Genomic DNA, 17,508 nt, shown 5'->3' on the forward strand with positions numbered 1-17,508 from the left:
TATTCGCAAAGATTATTTCTGATTGCTGCGCGGACGATATTTTACCATCAGGAGACACTGCATGCTGCCTATTCCACCCAAAAGCAAACATTGGAAAATTTAAATATGCTACGATGCATCTCCACACCAGCTCCTCGTGCGCCGTGCTGGCCTTAATGGGTGCTCGCTAACAGCACTCGCCACCGCAACCTGCTAAAGCCTACGCGGGGCGGGGCGGGGGGGGTGGTCTTTGTGTTTGTGCAGAGCCGTGCTACCTGCTGGAGAGCGCTCGTCCCGTCGCCTCTCCGCCCTTGTACAAGGCCAACCCGTTCTCAGGTATCCACGTGCTGCGATGCAGGGGACGGTGCACCGCTGCGAGCATTATAATTGTTAAACCCGCTGGCCGGACTTTCCCCGTGGAACGGCATTGCCCCCGCGCGGGTCTCTCCGCGGGAATCGAAGCCCGCAAGGCGAGGACGCTACGGTCGAGAGGGGAGGGTCGCTCGGCGCGTCGATCAACCGCGTCTTGTCGCGGCGATCGCTAATTCCGCTCCCGCACGTGCACCTGGAGAGGAACGGTTCATGGATTAATGGCGATTCTCCAAGGGCGCGATATGTGCGGTAGATCGCGCGCGTACGAGTTGAAGCATTTGTACTTTCGTAAATGTTGACTATGACTGACTGACCCGTCAGCTGATTGACTGAATGACTTATCGGCCAACTGATCAAATGACTAACTGAATGAAAGACACAATAATTGACTAATTCCTTGACCTACTAAATCAATGAACCAACGATAAAGCAATTAACAAAATGTTTTACCCTTGATTTGAAGCCTTCGTGACTGCAGGAATCCATACTCTTTGATTCTTTCGGTAAAGTCACCTAGGTAGAAAAATAAATAATAAATAAAAACACGAAATTACATATCACGACGTTTCGATCGCAACACAAGCAGTCATCCTCAGGCGGAATCAATAATCCAGTAGTGGAACTGCTGAACCAGTATTCGCCACCCGCCACCTCGCGTGCCGTGCTCGCTGGCTCAGCAGTTCCACTGCTGGATTATTTTTTCCGCCCGAGGACGACCGCTTGTGATGCGATCGAAAAGTCGTGTTATGTTATTTTTTATCTTATTTATTTTTCTACCTACGTGACTTTACCGAACGAACCAAATAGTATACGAGTGTTTTACCACAAGCGTGTGTGGTTAGTGCAGACTTAGTCCCTTGTGATGGGTGTGCATTTGGTGTTTTAAAATCTTAACGCCTCCTGTATTCTTGCCAGAAACGGTAAAGCCCCTTCCTTTTTCATCGTCTTGATACTGGGAAAAAAGGGTCCCATAGAGAATAACTCTTTGTGGGCATGCGTGTGTGTGTGTGTTTGTGTGAGCACTTTTGTGTGTGTGAGCACGTGTGTGTGTGTGTGGGGAGCGGTGGGAGTAGCAGTTAGCGCGATGAACCCGGCAACCCGGGTTCCATCCCCGCTCACGGTCGACACCAGTGACGATTATCCAAACCGGTCCTGGGCCTCCCCTGAGCCGGTCCTGGGCCTCCCCGACTCGGCCACAAATGAGCACCTGGTGCGGTGTGTAAAAGATCGCCACGAGGGAGACAAAGTTGGTCGGGTGTGGTATTCGCCACCCGCCCCCTGGCGTGCCGTGCCGGCCTTCATCAGGTGCTCGCTAACAGCGCTTGCCCCAACAGCCTGCTAAGGCCATACGGGGGGGACCTTTGTCTTTGTGTGTGTCCGCCTGCGCCGCACAGACACGCTCTCGGTGGCCTCCTGGAGCCGCCCCGTGTCCCCGTCGTGCTTGTCCACGTCCGGCTCGCTCTTCTCCGACTTCTTGACGGCGCCGCGGACCCCCCCGCCGCCACCGTACACGCCGTGCCGCCCCCTCTCGCCGTCCCCGCTCCGCCCGCGGCGCCCGCTCATCAGCCCCGCTCGCCTCGTCCTGGGCTCCTCCTCCTCCGCCGGCGCCGCCGCCGGCGCCGCCGCCGGCGCCTCCACCGCCTCGTCGTCGTCGACGTCGTCGCCGCCGACGCCGCCCGGTTCCGTGGTCGCCCCCGGCGACTGTTGCCAGGACGCGGCCTCCGCCCCCCGCAGCGTCGCCGGCGGGAGGACGGAGCCGCGGAGCCTCGCCTCCGTGCCGTGCGGTACGCAGATGCAAAGAAATAAACGAATGCGGTGCGCTTGAAATGTGAGAGCGCGGGAGGTGGCAGAAAGAGCTAGGCGGAGGCGCGAGTAAGCTGCACATTTGAGTCTTAACAGTGACGTAAACACACGCACATCGAAAGACGCAGTGCGAGTATTCTGGGAGCGAGAGGCGCCAGATAAAAGTTAGTTACGCACGAAACTAAACTTTCTCTCATCATCAACTCTCATCGTTGAGCCGGGCTCCATCGCTCATCTAAACTTATAAAACTATTTTTATTTTACCAGGTAAGGCCCACGGAGCTATAGAGCTCTTTTTCAGAAGCGACCTGGCCACAAATGATCGCGCAACGGGGGCGGCTTATCATCACGTGGAAATGTTATAGCAGTCAAATACAGGTGCAAGCATGCTCTGTGTTTTGGTTTTAAAGGGAATTAAGAGAGCTCCCTTCTAAATGGACATTTGGCCTATTCTTCCACGCTGACCAGATGTATTGAAAGAGTTGTTGTGGTGGTGTGTATGGGGGGAGGGGGGGTGACCACACTTCACAATGCTGGTCAGTGCAGGCTGGTGAAGGCAAGGAGCGTAGTACAGTGAAATAACGGATATTTGCTGCACTTCCCTCCGCTGTTTGTGCATGGTGGTCGCCGGGCCAAACACCTATCCAGGGTCAAAATGTGCGAAGCTTCCGAGAGATCTGACGAGATGTGGTGCATGCCGTCTGACTTTGGCCATAGCCGAAACACGGCGTAAGAAGTTCGTTATTTAAAACCAGGTGTGAGCTGGAACATGGACAACACTGGTCACCTACGCGATTCATCTGCTGGTGATGATGATGGTGGTGTGAGTTCGTTGATGCGAAAAAGACTCCTCTTCACGAAAGGCCTCGGTCATAAAAAGTGATAGCACAGCGCACGTTGAACGTGTGGTCAGACAGTCGACGCGGTTAACGCATGGAATGCGGTCGAAGAAATTTCAAACGCTCATGACTCATTACACCCCCTCGTGAGTTATCTGACATCACACACTCGCCAGCATCACTCCCCAGCACTGTTTTAGACTCCCTCTCTGTCTCTCTCTCTCCCTCTACGTGTTTGTGTGTGTCTCTCTAAGCTTTACTATTGCCTGAAGAAGGCTACTTGGCCGAAACGTCAAAATATCCCTCTCCACTTCGTGGCAGTAAAAACAGAAATTGTGATTTTATGTTTGAGTTTGAGAAGCAGCAACTAGATATCTTCACTTAAAGCTTTCCTGACTGCAGGAATTCATATTCTTTGGGTCTTTGGGTAAAGCCACGTAGATATAAAATAATTTTTTAAATAAATAAATACAATTATAAAATACAATTATTTTAAAAAATTATCGAAAGACCCAAAGAATTATAGATATCTTAAATTAAAAAGGACACATTGATTGGAAGTTAGAGTACAGGTTTATCGTGTTAATTTAACAATTCAAGTAAGGGACAATATACAGGTTCCCCTCGCTATACGCAGCTTCGGTTTGTGCGATTTTGCGCTTTGAATGTGGCGAAACTATTTGTGCCCAAAATTCGCTATTTCATGCGGCTTGAAATCACTCGGATACGGATTTGCAGTCGGACGTGGGACAACATTATTGCGTGGTGGTGTGTATTGTGTGTGTACCGTGCGTGTACTGTGTGCGTGTACTGTGTGCGTGTACTGTGTGTGTGTGTACTGTGTGTGTGTACTGTGTGTGTGTACTGTGTGTACTGTGTGAGTACTGTGTGAGTACTGTGTGTGTGTACTGTGTGCGTACTGTGTGTGTACTGCGTGCGTGTACTGCGTGCGTGTACTGCGTGCGTGTACTGCGTGCGTGTACTATGTGTGTGTACTGCGTGCGTGTACTGCGTGCGTGTACTGTGTGTGTGTACTGCGTGTGTGTACTGTGTGCGTGTACTGTGTGTGTGTACTGTGTGTGTGTACTGTGTGTACTGTGTGAGTAATGTGTGCGTGTTCTGCGTGCGTGTACTGCGTGCGTGTACTGTGTGCGTACTGTGTGTGTACTGTGTGCGTGTTCTGCGTGCGTGTACTGCGTGCGTGTACTGTGTGTGTGTACTCTGTGTACTGTGTGTGTACTGTGTACTGTGTGTGTGTACTGTGTGTGTGTACTGTGTGTGTGTACTGCGTGCGTGTACTGCGTGCGTGTACTGCGTGTGTGTCCTGCGTGCGCTACTCGGCAGGCAGCTGTCTCCTCGTGCGGTTTCGCTTAGTGTGCCCCTTTTTTTGGGAACGTATCTACTCCCCCACAGAGCGAGGAAAGCTGTGCTATGGAGGGGGCAAAGTATGTTCGCTCAGCAGTCACATTCATATCCTGCCAACCGGAACACCCATGCGCAGCACCCTCTTTTAAAGGAATGTCGAAGCTCAGGGAGGCTTTCCTTGACGATTCGATGGCATTGTCATTACGCATTTGATACGGCATCTTAATTCAACAGCATCTTAAGCTTAACCGGTGTTTATTTAATAGTCGTCCTGGATGTTGTGGCGATTGAGCTATCGGCGTCACGTGATGAGAAGAAGCGGCCCGTTCGGATCTCTCAGAGCCGTTGCCACCGTTCATGCCGGAGAATGGCCCGCGCAAGCGGACATCGCCAAACTACTTCCGAGATCCCCTTCGAGCGACCGACCGACCTCCAAGTCAACACTTTCCGTCCGTGGCATGGCGCTCAAGGCTGGAAATATTGAATGCGGAGACCTGCGAATATTTTGCCCAATGGATTGCGAGACCAAAGTTGATGCGATCGTTGTTCCCTTCGCGTGCAGTCACCGGTGACCGGGCTGAGAGCATTGTCGACTCACTCAATCGTGATATCGTTAACGGGTGTGGCTGAGCTGCTGGCTTTTCACCTCCGTCTTTGCAGTCTGCAGTCACATCGCAAAGGGCAGCGATCGATTCTCCTCGTCTCCCCCCCCCCAACGCACGTCCCCCCCACCCCCATTTAATGCGCTGTTATAGTTATTACAAGCGGGGAAAGGCCTGCGGTTAGTCATGGCTCTGAACGAGAGCCGTATTTGTAAACACGGGGATAATATTACGTGGGAGGAATTGCAGAAGGAGTTAAAGTGGGCGCTGTACGCGTATTAACCGAGCAGGCAATTAACGAAACCCCTGAGGAAGGGGGAGGGGGGAAGGTCGTCGGGTTGTCACGTGCTAGGGAGGGGGGGGAGGTAGGCATTTTCGCACCATTAATCATCATTAGGAGAAGCAGCGGCAGCATCGCACATTCTGAACAACCGCCGGTCAAGACGCCTCCCGCTGCTGCCTCTGTAGAGATGGGCGCCACGGTGGCGAAATGTCGACCACCTTGCCTGGTATGCAGGAGGTCGTGGGTTCGATCCCGACCCCGACGCCTGCTGGACATTTGGAGTTTGCGTGTCTCTCTCTCGCGGTCGCGTGGATTTTTCTCCCCGGCTCCTCCAGTTTTTCCCTCCACATTTCGAATGGCTGCGATAAATTTCCACGCGACGGCAAGCCGCTTGGTCGAGCAGTTGTTTAGTGGCCAGGTCGCGTCTTAAACATGAAAGAGCTGTACAGCTCGGTGGGCCTCATATGGTCAAATAAAAACAAGTTTGTAGTTTCGTTTTAGATGAGCGATGGAGCTCGGCTCAACGGTGAAAGTCGAAGTGAGGCGACATTTGCGAGGGGCACGCGAGAGAGTAAATGAGTCGTGTCCTGAGCAGTCGCCGAATTAGCGCTGTGCGTGCATCTGAACTGCGGTGCATCCGTACGCGACTCGGCCCATCATCCCTCTGGGGAGCGTAAAACGAGCACCGCTTTGTGGGTCGGTCAACTATCGGTTGTCCTATATGGATGCACTCACCCCCGCCATATTAATGTGGAATTTTAACCACGAGCTTGGGGATGTAAACAGGGGATGATAATTACTTTAAATCTCGTTACCGTGAAATGTCTTTGGTCATGTGACAGGTAGGGAGAGGGGTTAGTCGCACGAAGGTCAACGTGGGAAGAACGGCCAAGCATGGGTTGAATCCTCACGATTCAGGATTGCCTTTCGATTCGAGAGTTGATTCTGTTTTAACATTGTGGCAAATGGTTTTGAGCCCATGACCTAAAACGCACACGAATCAAAGAACCAACGGTTCTTATACATGCGTTGCAACACGCGTGGTATTTTGAGCTGAAATAATTCGTATTGTTTGTTCTACCCACCCCCCCCCCCAGTAGACACGCAATCAACATATACCCCGTGATTGACGTCGATTCTTATGCATGTAATTCGACGCGTGTGTCAATGAGTTCAAGAATCGATGGATCGTCTTTCACTCCAAATAGAAAGGCAAGTGGTGTGAACCAAAAAAAAATCGATAACAAAAACGTGGCCCATTCACTGAAACGAGCCCCGCCAATATTTTTTTTTTTGCAGATTCCTCAAATCCACGCTTGGCCCCGTGGCTTTCGGTTCGACCCATCGGCTTTTAATAGAGGTTTTTTTTTGTGTTAGATCGCGTAAATATATAAATGTGTCGTTAAAACCCGCCACCACCCGACACAGCCAACTAGTGAGGGTTGTCACGTAAACAGAACGTGGCCAATTCGTCACTAGTACAGCACTAGTGTATAGTGTAGTGTATAGTAGTGTAGTGTATAGTGTAGTATACTAGTACAGCACACCGGTGTGTTGGAGAGCCAAGCCACAACATTTACAATCTGAGTACGACGTTTCGCCAGTAATTACAACTAGCTTCACACGTTAACATACTTACGCGATCTAACCCAAAAAAACCTCTTATGGATGATATTGGTCACGAAAGCCTACGTGTTAAACACTGGCTTTTATTCGTGTGACATCGCATCCAACCTGCGAACGCGCCCTGAGAAAGTGGGTGGGGAAAGAAGGAAAAAGAGACCCCTCAAATTACTCTTTTGGTTTTTTAGGTAAAGTCACGTAGGTAAAAAATAATAATAAATAAAATAAAATCACGACGTTTCGGAGGCAACACAAGCTTCCTTCATCAGGTGTAAAAAAAGGCACACCTGACGAAGGACGCTTGTGTTGCCTCCGAAACGTCGTGATTTTATTATTTTTCCCCTACGTGACTTTACCCTAAAAAAACCAAAGAGTATGGATCATTGCAGTCACAAAAACTTCAAAATCTAGAATTAATCCCTCAAATTAATAGATCCATTTCCGGTAATGCGATTGTTTTCCGAAAAACATCACCGAGTGCTCTCCGAGAGCCTTTGTCGCGCGAGAGACCCTGAAAGTGCCGCCGTTCAATCGTGACGTCCCATTAATTGCAACCGTCATCGCGTTACACCGTCATTACCCGCGATCGCCGTCCGTCGCCGCCCACCCTCGTCACAGCTGTCGCTGCAGCTGTCCCGCCGATGAGTTTGATAAATGTGTCCCCGGCTCCCAACACACTGGTGGGGAGGGGTGCTTTGTGGTTAATGTGAGCATTTACATAAGAAGTATTTTTTTTCTTTCTCTCTCTCTCTTTCCTCTCTCGCTCGCTCTCTCTCTGTGTAAGCCAAGGCCCCCATTGCCTCCTGCGTTTGGCGGTGGTTGTTTATCAACTTTACGGAAAAACAAAATTCCGACGAGTTCTATAGTGTTGCCGTAACGTTACACAGCCACTCCAAGAACAAAAATAAATAGCCTTGTTAAGAATAGATATTGTGTTTCACGTGTCATACAGAATTATCTCTTAGGTAAAATACTTATGGACGTTCAGGGATTTTTAGGGGGTTTTTTTTCAGGAAATAACTTTTTACGTGTATGAAATATAATAGTGAAAATCTGGTGAGAACTAACAAGTAGAAAAAGACGATGTCAACGTTGCCCCAACGTTGACATGTGGTTGAAAACGTTTGCCCAGCGTGAGCGCAACGTTGGGCCCCAACGTCCCATATTTACTGGGAAGGAATTCCCTTTTTTAAACTAAATTCAACAAATGTATACATTGTGGTCGTAATCTTGACTTAAAGATTACCTATCTGCGTGACTATTGTGGTCGAATTTACGTGCAAGAATATATATATACACACGGGATATATTACTTTTACTCGTGTATCTAAAGGTTACTAACAAAAGGAATGACAGAGTACAAACTGTCTAAATCTAAGTAAGGATTAGCCCGAGCAAAAAAGTATCATTCTAAGCATTCCCTTCGCTGGCTGCGTTGTGCTATTTTATATCCCCTGTAACTCTCGCGTGAATAGCCTTACAGTGCTGTTACTTATCTTACCCAATCACTTTAAGCCTACACATATCAGTGTCACAGTGCGTGTGGGTTGTGTTCACTTCCCGCTCAGGGCCACCAACACCAGTGACGGTTATCTGAACCAGTCCTGGGCCTCCCCTAGGTCGACTCGGCCACAAACGAGTACCTGGTGCGCTGTGTAAACATCTCTGGACAAAGGTGACCGGGCGTGGTGTTGGCCACCCACCCCCTCGTGTGCCGTGCCGGCCTTCATTGGTGCTACTAACACCACTTGCCCAAACAGTCTGTTGCAGGCTATACGCGGGGATCTTTGTCTTGTCGGTTGTGCAAAGTGGTTAGTGCACTGCGCTACTGTCCCGGCGTACCTAAGTTACATCCACAGACTCGGCTAACGAAGGACATCTGAACCGTTCGTGGGCCTCCCCTAGGTCAGCTCAGCCTCAAATTGCAGCCTGCATAATGACAGCACCGGGGATGTAATTGTAGGCGCTTGCAAACAGCACTTTCCCAACAGTCTGTAAAAGGCTGCACGGAGGACCTTTGTCGTCGTACGTGTGTCCGCGTGTCCGCGCGCATGTGACAACGTCGCTTTCGGTGTCAGTTCCAAAGAGCCTTTTGTCCGTTTCGCTCCCCCCACCCCCACCCCCGTGTGACGTGGAAATCGGCAAAACGTTGCCTCGTAGCCGACACCTCGACAAAAGCGCAGCAGAGAGAGAGGTCAGAGAGCTTCGCCTCCCACAACGCACCTGTGCTGGCGCAAGCTACGCAAAAACGCCACGGCGAGTTCCTTTCACGTGATCGTTTTGCGCGTGGCTGTGGGTGTGTGGGTGGGTGTGTGTGTGGGTGTGTGTGTGGGTGTGTGTGTGTTGGGTGTGTGGGTGTGTGGGTGGGTGTGTGTGGCCGCCGCTGCTTCAATTCGCCCGCGCAGCCGCCTGTCCTCAACGGTCGGCTGCAACCGGTTCACACCCCGACCCAAGCTGTCGGGGACCGTCAAAACAACGACGACGTTTAGATCGTTTTGGTATTTGTTGATGTTTACACGCCGGTACCGGGCACTGATTTATAGCCGAGACCACGTAAGGGAGGCCCGTGACTGGTTCAGATATCACGCGTCGCTGACATTAGCCACTGTACGATTTCGACGTACGATGTATACACACTTATGCATACACGCGCATGCATACAATCATACATACAAACAACCCACCTGCGCACACTTGGACGGTGAAATCCGTCGGCTTCCGATGACTTGAAGAATAAGCAAACAACCACACAACTGGAAGGCAGTTGTAAATGAATTAAAATAATTATTATTGAGCAACGTTTGATGTTCGTGCATATTCCTACAGTGCAAAAGCGCTCTAGTCATAGATTGAGATTTTAAGAAGGGGGGACGATGTTGCTGTATGGTTTTACCAAATCAGGTAGCTGTGATGATTGCTGTGATGATGGTAAAACGATGATGCGTGGTGATCATGCCGATGATAAAGACGAGGATTTGGCGTGGACAGGCGGTCCCCGCTCTTTGCAACGTTAAAACGCTTTCTTGGAAACCCCATCGGCGTAAATTTGATCATCAGAAATCGTACCCTGTATTTTTTTTTCCCCTGTAGGCAGTATGAATATGAGAGACTCACCACTTGCCGATGTGTTTTTCCTCGTCAGCCATATTTAACAGGGTTTAGCGGCTAAAGATCCACAACAACAACAACAAAACACTTCAGAATAACAAAACTCCACTCGTAAGTCACGTCGGAAACCTGACTCTGTTCGAATGCGTTCGAAGTTGTGTCGGAAGATGCGCCGTAAATCAAGTTTCTGCGTCGTAAATCGATGCACGGGGTCATTATATGAAAGTCGTCAAATGTGGATAGTCATAAACCAGAGACCGCCTGCATAGGGTTCTTGCTTAAATGTCTCTACAACTCAAAGCACCTTGCATCTCACCTCAACCGTCCCAATGCCCTTGCTGCATTCTTACCCTCTAGCGTCTCCCCTCCCCAACACTACGGCCAAAGTGGAAATTGGCTTTCGTCTTTATTTTTTCCTGAATGCTTGAATTGAACTTGAAGTTAAAACATTTCTGTGAATTCAATCTTCGTTCGGTCGTAACGCAAGGCCCGGTGGTAGTCTTTTAATTTTGCACGTCGCGTGAACACGCGTCAAGCGACGGCCAACGCCGCACAACGTTCCCGCGCCGGTTTCAACGCGCGTCACGCCAATGGGCCGCGTGTCCCTCGCCGCAGGTGGCCAGTCCGTCTACGGCAGCAGCGACAAGTCGGGTCTCGTGCGGGACAGCTCGAGCGGCTCCTCGCAGTGCCCCGTCGACACCACGACGCACTCGGTGCGGAGGGAGGACGCGTCCTGCCCCTCGCGCGCCCACGGAGGTAACCTGCCCCCCCCCACCCCCCCCGTAGCCCCCCCCCCCGCCCCCCAACCACCGTGGCAGGCCGCACGCGTGATACGGCAGTGCCAGATGTGGCCTTCCAAGCTTGTGTTCTCGCTTGAGCCCCGCTCATCAGAGGTACCCAGTTGGGGACGCCCGGAGGGTTTTGCTCACGCAACTGTTTTCACCTTTATTAGGCCTGCTCACGAAAGCTTGCCTGCTAGGTCACCTGGTGAGATTTGGTCATTGTCTCTTCTCCATAGTTCAACTCATATTGTTTTTTTTTATTTTGCCAGTTAAGGCCCACTGAGCTACTGTATATAGGTCTTTTTCAGAAGCGACCTGGCCACAAATGATAGCTCAACGAAGTGGCTTATCACGCGGAAAATTATAACAGCCAAATAACTCTATAAACGCGTGATGTTGATTCTAAATGTGGAGGGAAAAACCGGAGGACCCGGAGTGAAATCCACGCGACCGCGGGGAAGAGAGACACGCAAACTCCAAATATACAGGCATCAGGGTCGGGATCGAACCCACGACCTGCATTACCAGTCGAGGGAGATAACATCTCCCCCCACCTCTGAACATGCTCTCACCAAAGCTGCTTCCCTGCTGGGTCACCAGGTGAGATTTGGTCATTGTCATTTCCCCGCGGTTGAGATTTCCTGTTGGGTCACCTGGTAGGTCTTTGTCCGACACTGTTTCCTGCTTTGGTTGATCCTGGCCACCAGGTCCTCTGTGTGTGGTTGGGACACCTCCGTGGTTGGGCCTGCTTCACCGGAGGTGATCACTTAGGGCACTCAGTGAGGTCGGTCATGTGTCTTCTGTCTCTGCCCAATTAGGTTATTTTTGTCGGGTGACGGAGGGTCTTTGTGACACAAATTAGGCCAGATCATTACACGACCTAACCCAGCAAAAATATATTATAGGTCGTTAAATTTGGTGTCGGGAAAAAAAAAACCTCAGCTTTATTTTTGTGCAATATGGAAATAAAGGGGATATGCAGGTCCTGTATGAAATTATGATGCTAATAAGTTATGTATTAATGTACAGTTCTAAACATTAACATTTTCATGTTTATTTAATAACAATAGTAATGATTATCTTCACCAAAGTGGTGGGGGTTTTAGTTTTGGTATTTTATTTTATTTTAGTTCCTTCTTGTTTTGATTTGGCATCCAAGCAAAATGTAAATACGGTGGCAGGAATTTTCAGGCTTCCCGCTGGTATTCGTTCCCAAATTACGGCATTTTAAAACGTTCACGTGATCTTCGTCATAATAATAATAAACGCACAGCCCCCTTTTTGTGAAACCAACTGCTGATGAAGGCCTCTCCACACCCACCGTGTCGGCCATAGGGGTTGTCTGACCGTACTTCACCCTGCTGGTCAAATGCGAGTTGGTGAAAGCGAGAGAGAGGGTCCCGGGACCGGTTCAGATCGCTCATCGCCGATGTTAGCCGTGGCCAAGACTTGAACTCGAGACGCTGGGGTTTCGCTAACCGCTACGCCGCCCGTGTGACGTTAATGGGTCCGAAATTCCACAACATACTTTTGCTATCGCTGTGGAGCGAAGCAGCTCATTGTTCGACGTGCACAATGCAATGCACGGCCACTCCTGGCGGAAGAGCCTCCACTAGAGGGAGTTTTTAAGCACCCCCGTATACGGTGTTTTGACCTCATCTTCCAGAAGAAGCTCTTAGAGAGGGCCTTCTAGAGGATGTTATGGCCTACTCGTCCACACTGGCCCAATTGTCTTGAGAGAGGTGGGGGTACCGATGGACTAGTTGTCATGTACCCATTTATACGTCTTGGGTGCACAGAGGCATGTAGTATGTCTAGCAAAATGGGATTTACATTTATAGACGACTTCTTTTCAGGGTTATACACTTTGGTTCCCGACACTTGTGTACGAGACAAAGAGACAGATGCCCCGCATAATAAAGATCCCCCATATAGCCTTAACAGCCTGTAGGGGCAAGTACTGTTAGCGAGCACCTATTAAGGCCGGAACGGTACACAAGGGGGTGGGTGGCCAGCACCACGCCCGACCGCCTTTGTTTCCCTAGTTGCAATGTTTACACACCGCACCAGGTACTCATTTGAGGCTGAGTCGACCTAGGGGAGGACCCGGGACCGGTTCAGATAATCGTCACTGGGTGTTGGCCGTGAGCGGTAATCGAACCCGTGTCGCCAGGTTCATAGCGCAGCGCGCTAACCTCCACACTACCGCTCCCCACATAGCCACGTATACACGCACAGCGCGTGCTGCGTGCACACAAAGGAGCAGGCGGGTATTTGTGAATGAACGTGCGCGGTCTCTCGGCGGACCACAGGACTGCCGTCATCGTCGCAAAGCGCGCTGCAAAAAGGGAGACGGGCGCACGCACGCAACAAAGTTCGCCGCCGCCGCCGCGACGCGCGAGACACACTCACGGGTCAGGGACAGGCACCGGGGCTGGGCGTGCAGGGAAGCAGGGCGACCTTACTGGGCCAGCGGTGTTCGAACAAATGGAATCGCGAGGAAGAAACCCAAAAAGCCCCGCATCTAGCCGCATTTTGCCCCAGCGGCCGCATCCGGTCGCCTGTTCTTTTTTGTTGTTGTTGTTGTGTCACGAGATTTGGGGAGCAGGGAGAGGGTGGTGGAGGGGTGTTGAGGAGGAGGAGGGGGAAGAAGGGAATGGTGGGGGGGGGTGGGGGGAACTTGGGTTGAAATCCGGGAGTTGGGGTGGTGGGGGGATGGAGCTGAGATCGGTGGGCCTCCCGTGTCGTCGTCGTTCGCCTTTGGGCCGGCGAGACCCCGCAGCGGAGGGACGAGAGGGGCGGAAGTCGATCGGCGGTGACCCCCAGACTCACGTGGTGTCTGCCGTGTCCTGTGTTTGTTGTTTTGTCGATAACGGGCGGGCGGGTGGGCGGGCGAGAGAGGGGGAGGGGGCGAGCGAGCTAGTATCTATTATTTGCAGCCGGGAGCACAGGCCGTGAATAGCAGGGTCTGGTTTTTGTTTTGGGTTTATGATTGTTATTATTACGAGTTGGCCTTTGTGCCGAGTTGTCACTTTCTGTTTCGCCGCTTGCGGAATCGCACCCCGACGCGGACGGACGCCATTCGCGTGCCACTCGTGAGAATCCGAAACTCGGCGAGGTGCGATGCTGGGAGAGCAACGTAAACGTTTTGGTTTTAACACGCAGGCTTTCGCGACCAATATTATTCATAATAAAGGTTTTTGGGTTAGATCGCGTTATTGATAAATGTGTCGCAACCCTCCACCACCCGACAACGGCCAATCAGTAAAAAAAAGTGTCAACGTTGACAAAAGACAAAATAGTTCACCACTTTAGCCCACCGGTGTGTTGAAGAGTGAATCCACAACATTTACAATTTTTGAGTACGACGTTTCGCTGGTAATTACATCCAGCATCATCGGGCAGTTTGCCGGAATAGTTTTGGTTTTAGCACGGTTGACCAATAACGCTCCTCCAATTAGCACGGTTGGCTACGTACGGTGAGAAAGAAGTTCAACATACATACATTATCGTTATGGGGGGCTTGTTTTAACTAGGAAGGCCTCGCTGAGTCTCAATACTCCTCTTCAGGAGACTCTCGCCAAGTATTTTTTTGTAAATACAGGGCGACGTTGCGTTGAATCCCAATTGAGTAATTTTACAGGTAATTTTTTTGTCAGCATGGGGATATTTGCGCAACTGCAACGCAGACAGACAGAGACGCCCTGTAGATCCGAAAGCTATCGTGTTATGTTTGCCCGTTACGATGCAACGTGTCGTGTGCTCACAGAGCGTCGTCTAACAACATAGGTCACCGAGAAGTAGGAGAGATATGGCGTGTGCTGTCTGAGTTCAAAATATCCCCACGAGTCGGAAGTAATTCATCGTTTTCGAAAACCCGAACTGTTTTAGCTCGTGTGGCCACAACTGTCATCACGTGCTGTGATGTGCGTGTCGTTTTACAATGTTGTTGTTGATAATAATAATAACAGTCTGTAATTGGATAGACTCCATCGAGTGTAGCGTATTTTGACCTGGTATATCCTAAATGCATTTGTTTTGACAAAATATAAAGGATGTATATACATTTTTTTTTCAAATCTAAATGTTTGTAGGTCAGATAAGTATCTTGAGGCTTTTCTTTTGGAAGAATATAGAAATTTGTGCTTGGCCATTACTGATAGGCTTCAATGCCTGTGGGAATACACTCTACGTGTGCCCAGACTCGAACTCGGGATTTATTTTTCAGCAGGTCAGGCCCCATTGAGCCTAGCAGCTCTTTAACGACTTGGACGACTGCAGCTCAAGAGCGTTTGCGGTGGTGGCAGTTACAGAGCATCGCAGGGTGAAGGCAATGCGCAAACTGACCAGCGCAAAAAAAACAACATTTTTTTACAGGAAACCCAGGCTGAAACTTGCTGCACACAGCAGGGTACACGGTAAACAGTGCTTCAACGCTTCGCATTCATCGGCAAAAACGCTGCTCAGTTGCGAATCAGTTTTTGAGCAGAACTCCATTCTGTGTCTCCACATGTAAATACGAAATATGTTTAGCCCGTCAGCCGATTGGTTCTGGAGACCAACATCGTCCAAAAAACGCATTCATCGGTAATAAGACCGTGGCCTTAAAAAGGCGAGGCATATATGGACACTGGGTGACGTTTCTGTGCGATGGCCCTTCCTCACGGCACGTAGAAAGGCCAGAGAGGTAGAAATTGTTTCAGCAAGTAACCACTTGACTGATTTTGACCTTTTATTTATTTTTACCGGGTAAGGCCCACTGAGCTAAATACCAATTTTTCAGAAGCAACCCGGCCACAAATGATAGCTCAACGAAGTGGCTTATCACGCGGAAATGTTTAGCAGTCAAATACACTATGCAGCCATGTTTCTAAATGTGGACGTGAAGACCGGACAACCCGGAGAAAAATACACGCGACCACAGGGAGCTAGGACACGCAAACTCCAAATATACAGCAGCAGGCGTCAAGGTCGGGATCGAACCCACGACCTCCTGTACACCGGGCGAGGTAGTTAACATCTCGCCACCACGGCACCACTGCAGGGTTCCATCAGCCGAAGGCCAGCCTTGTGAGGCAAACGCTGCTGGCTCGCACGCTTGTGTAGGGCCACATCCGCGTGGAGCCAGAGATAAGGAAGTCTGTGCTGTGCTTTTGTGCTTCGCCGTTTGATCTTATCTGCCACCTTTCCACGCATCCTTCAGATGCATGCCTGCTGCTCGCGTTGTCCTTTAGAAAACGTTTTTTTTTTTCATCGAGCGAGCGAGCACGGATCTCTTTCGAGTTCCATTTAGTCCGCTCGCGATGCCGTGGCACGCGAGCACACCCCGGACTCGGCGATGCACCGATGCGTGATCTCGTCACCTCGCGTGCCCGCCGTGAAGCAACGACCAGTGCGGCGGTGTGATGGTCAGCACGCAGTGACTGTTCGCTTCCGTCTGCCGGCGCGGCAACTCCTGCGAGTTTCCTTAAATACCCACCGCCTCTGTCTTCCGCCCAGCAGTGTGTGTCGACACCACTGTGAGTCGATCGGCGGGTCGCGTGTGGTGGGGTAAAGTGTGGGTATTCCCACCTCTTCCGGGAAGTCTGCCCGGCGTGAAATAGAAGGCAAAAAATTCCATCTGGAGCTCCCTCCAGTGGAGGCCATTCCACCTGCAGTGGCGTGAAGAGGCAATTGCAGGGCTGCACCTTGACCTTTTTACGTACATGCACAGCCCATTTGGCATTCCACTGCTGGATGAGGGCCCTTCCCATGCCCGTGCAGGTCGTGGGGGTTACTCGACCGTACTTCGACCATGCTGGTCTGCGTGGGTTGGCGAGGAGGGGCGTGCGTGGAGGCCGGAGTGTAGAAGTACAGCACAGCAACCGATAATTACCACGTCGCTCGCCGCGTGACCCCCGCAGGCCTATCGTGCATGAGCCGGCGGTCACCCATTCGAGCGGTCACCCGTCGCAGGCTCAATTCCCTGCTTAGCCCCGAGAAAGACCCGACGGGTGTCGGGCATATTCCCAAGTGAATCCCGAGCGAGGAAGCCGCCATCCAGCGGTGCACTGGCGTGTGCACGGTTTGACTTGCACGTGGGCAGGGGGTCGGCAAGCTCCAGGCTCCGGAGCCGCGTGCGGCTCTTTGAGGACCGCTCCGCGACGTCGTCGTTTATTTAAGGGCCGCCGTCTCGCATTCACCCACCAGTGCGCAATTACGGCTCTCGAAAATATTGAGGGGGGGTTTTTGTTTTTTTTACCGAATAATAAAAATGGCTCGTTTTTGTTCTTTTCGCCGCCGACCCCTTGCTCGTGGGTAAGCGCGGAACGGACGCACGCGTGCCCCCCCCCCCCCCCCCTCGTGGTCCTGCGTGCGTGTGTGAAACTGGTTTCACAAGGTGACGAGCAGCAGGAGTGCCCGGAGCAATTAATCGAATGATTGCAGTGGCCACACCTGACCCCGGCCGCTTAAGAGACACCAAATTTATCTGGCCGATGCGTTCGGCCAACCTGTTATTACTTGCTTTGGATAATCTTTTGTCTTTTAGCTTTTGTAATATCAAATGTGCTGGAGGGAGGGGGGGGGGGGTGGAGAGCGGGTGGGGGGGGGTACGGGGGGGGGGGTGTTCTTTTTAAAGATGTTGATAACCAGCCAATTGATTGTTACAAGTCAAACATCGTTATAATAATTCCTTCAGTCACGAAAGCTTCAAATCAAGTCATAATAATACTAATGTTAAGTGATACTCTTTGTTACGTGCGTGTTGGTGA

General features: G+C 50.9%; 1 protein-coding gene across 2 annotated transcripts in view; it reads left to right on the forward strand.

Moving 5' to 3' along the window:
* Nucleotides 1–17,508, forward strand: part of TMEM201 (transmembrane protein 201) — a 124,971-nt gene that overhangs the window by 97,656 nt on the left and 9,807 nt on the right. The window contains exons 9-11 of one of the 2 annotated variants that reach the window (XM_032962235.2): nt 244–315; nt 1,746–2,135; nt 10,590–10,730. In XM_032962235.2, the coding sequence (XP_032818126.2) occupies nt 244–315; nt 1,746–2,135; nt 10,590–10,730 (603 nt within the window). The remainder of the gene's footprint in view (nt 1–243; nt 316–1,745; nt 2,136–10,589; nt 10,731–17,508) is intronic. The other variant, XM_032962236.2, reaches the window with a different exon arrangement.

The sequence above is a fragment of the Petromyzon marinus genome, chromosome 28 (genome assembly GCF_048934315.1).
Source record: "Petromyzon marinus isolate PM22_M1 ecotype Great Lakes invasive population chromosome 28, UKy_Petmar_22M1.pri1.0, whole genome shotgun sequence".
Lineage (NCBI taxonomy): Eukaryota > Metazoa > Chordata > Hyperoartia > Petromyzontiformes > Petromyzontidae > Petromyzon > Petromyzon marinus.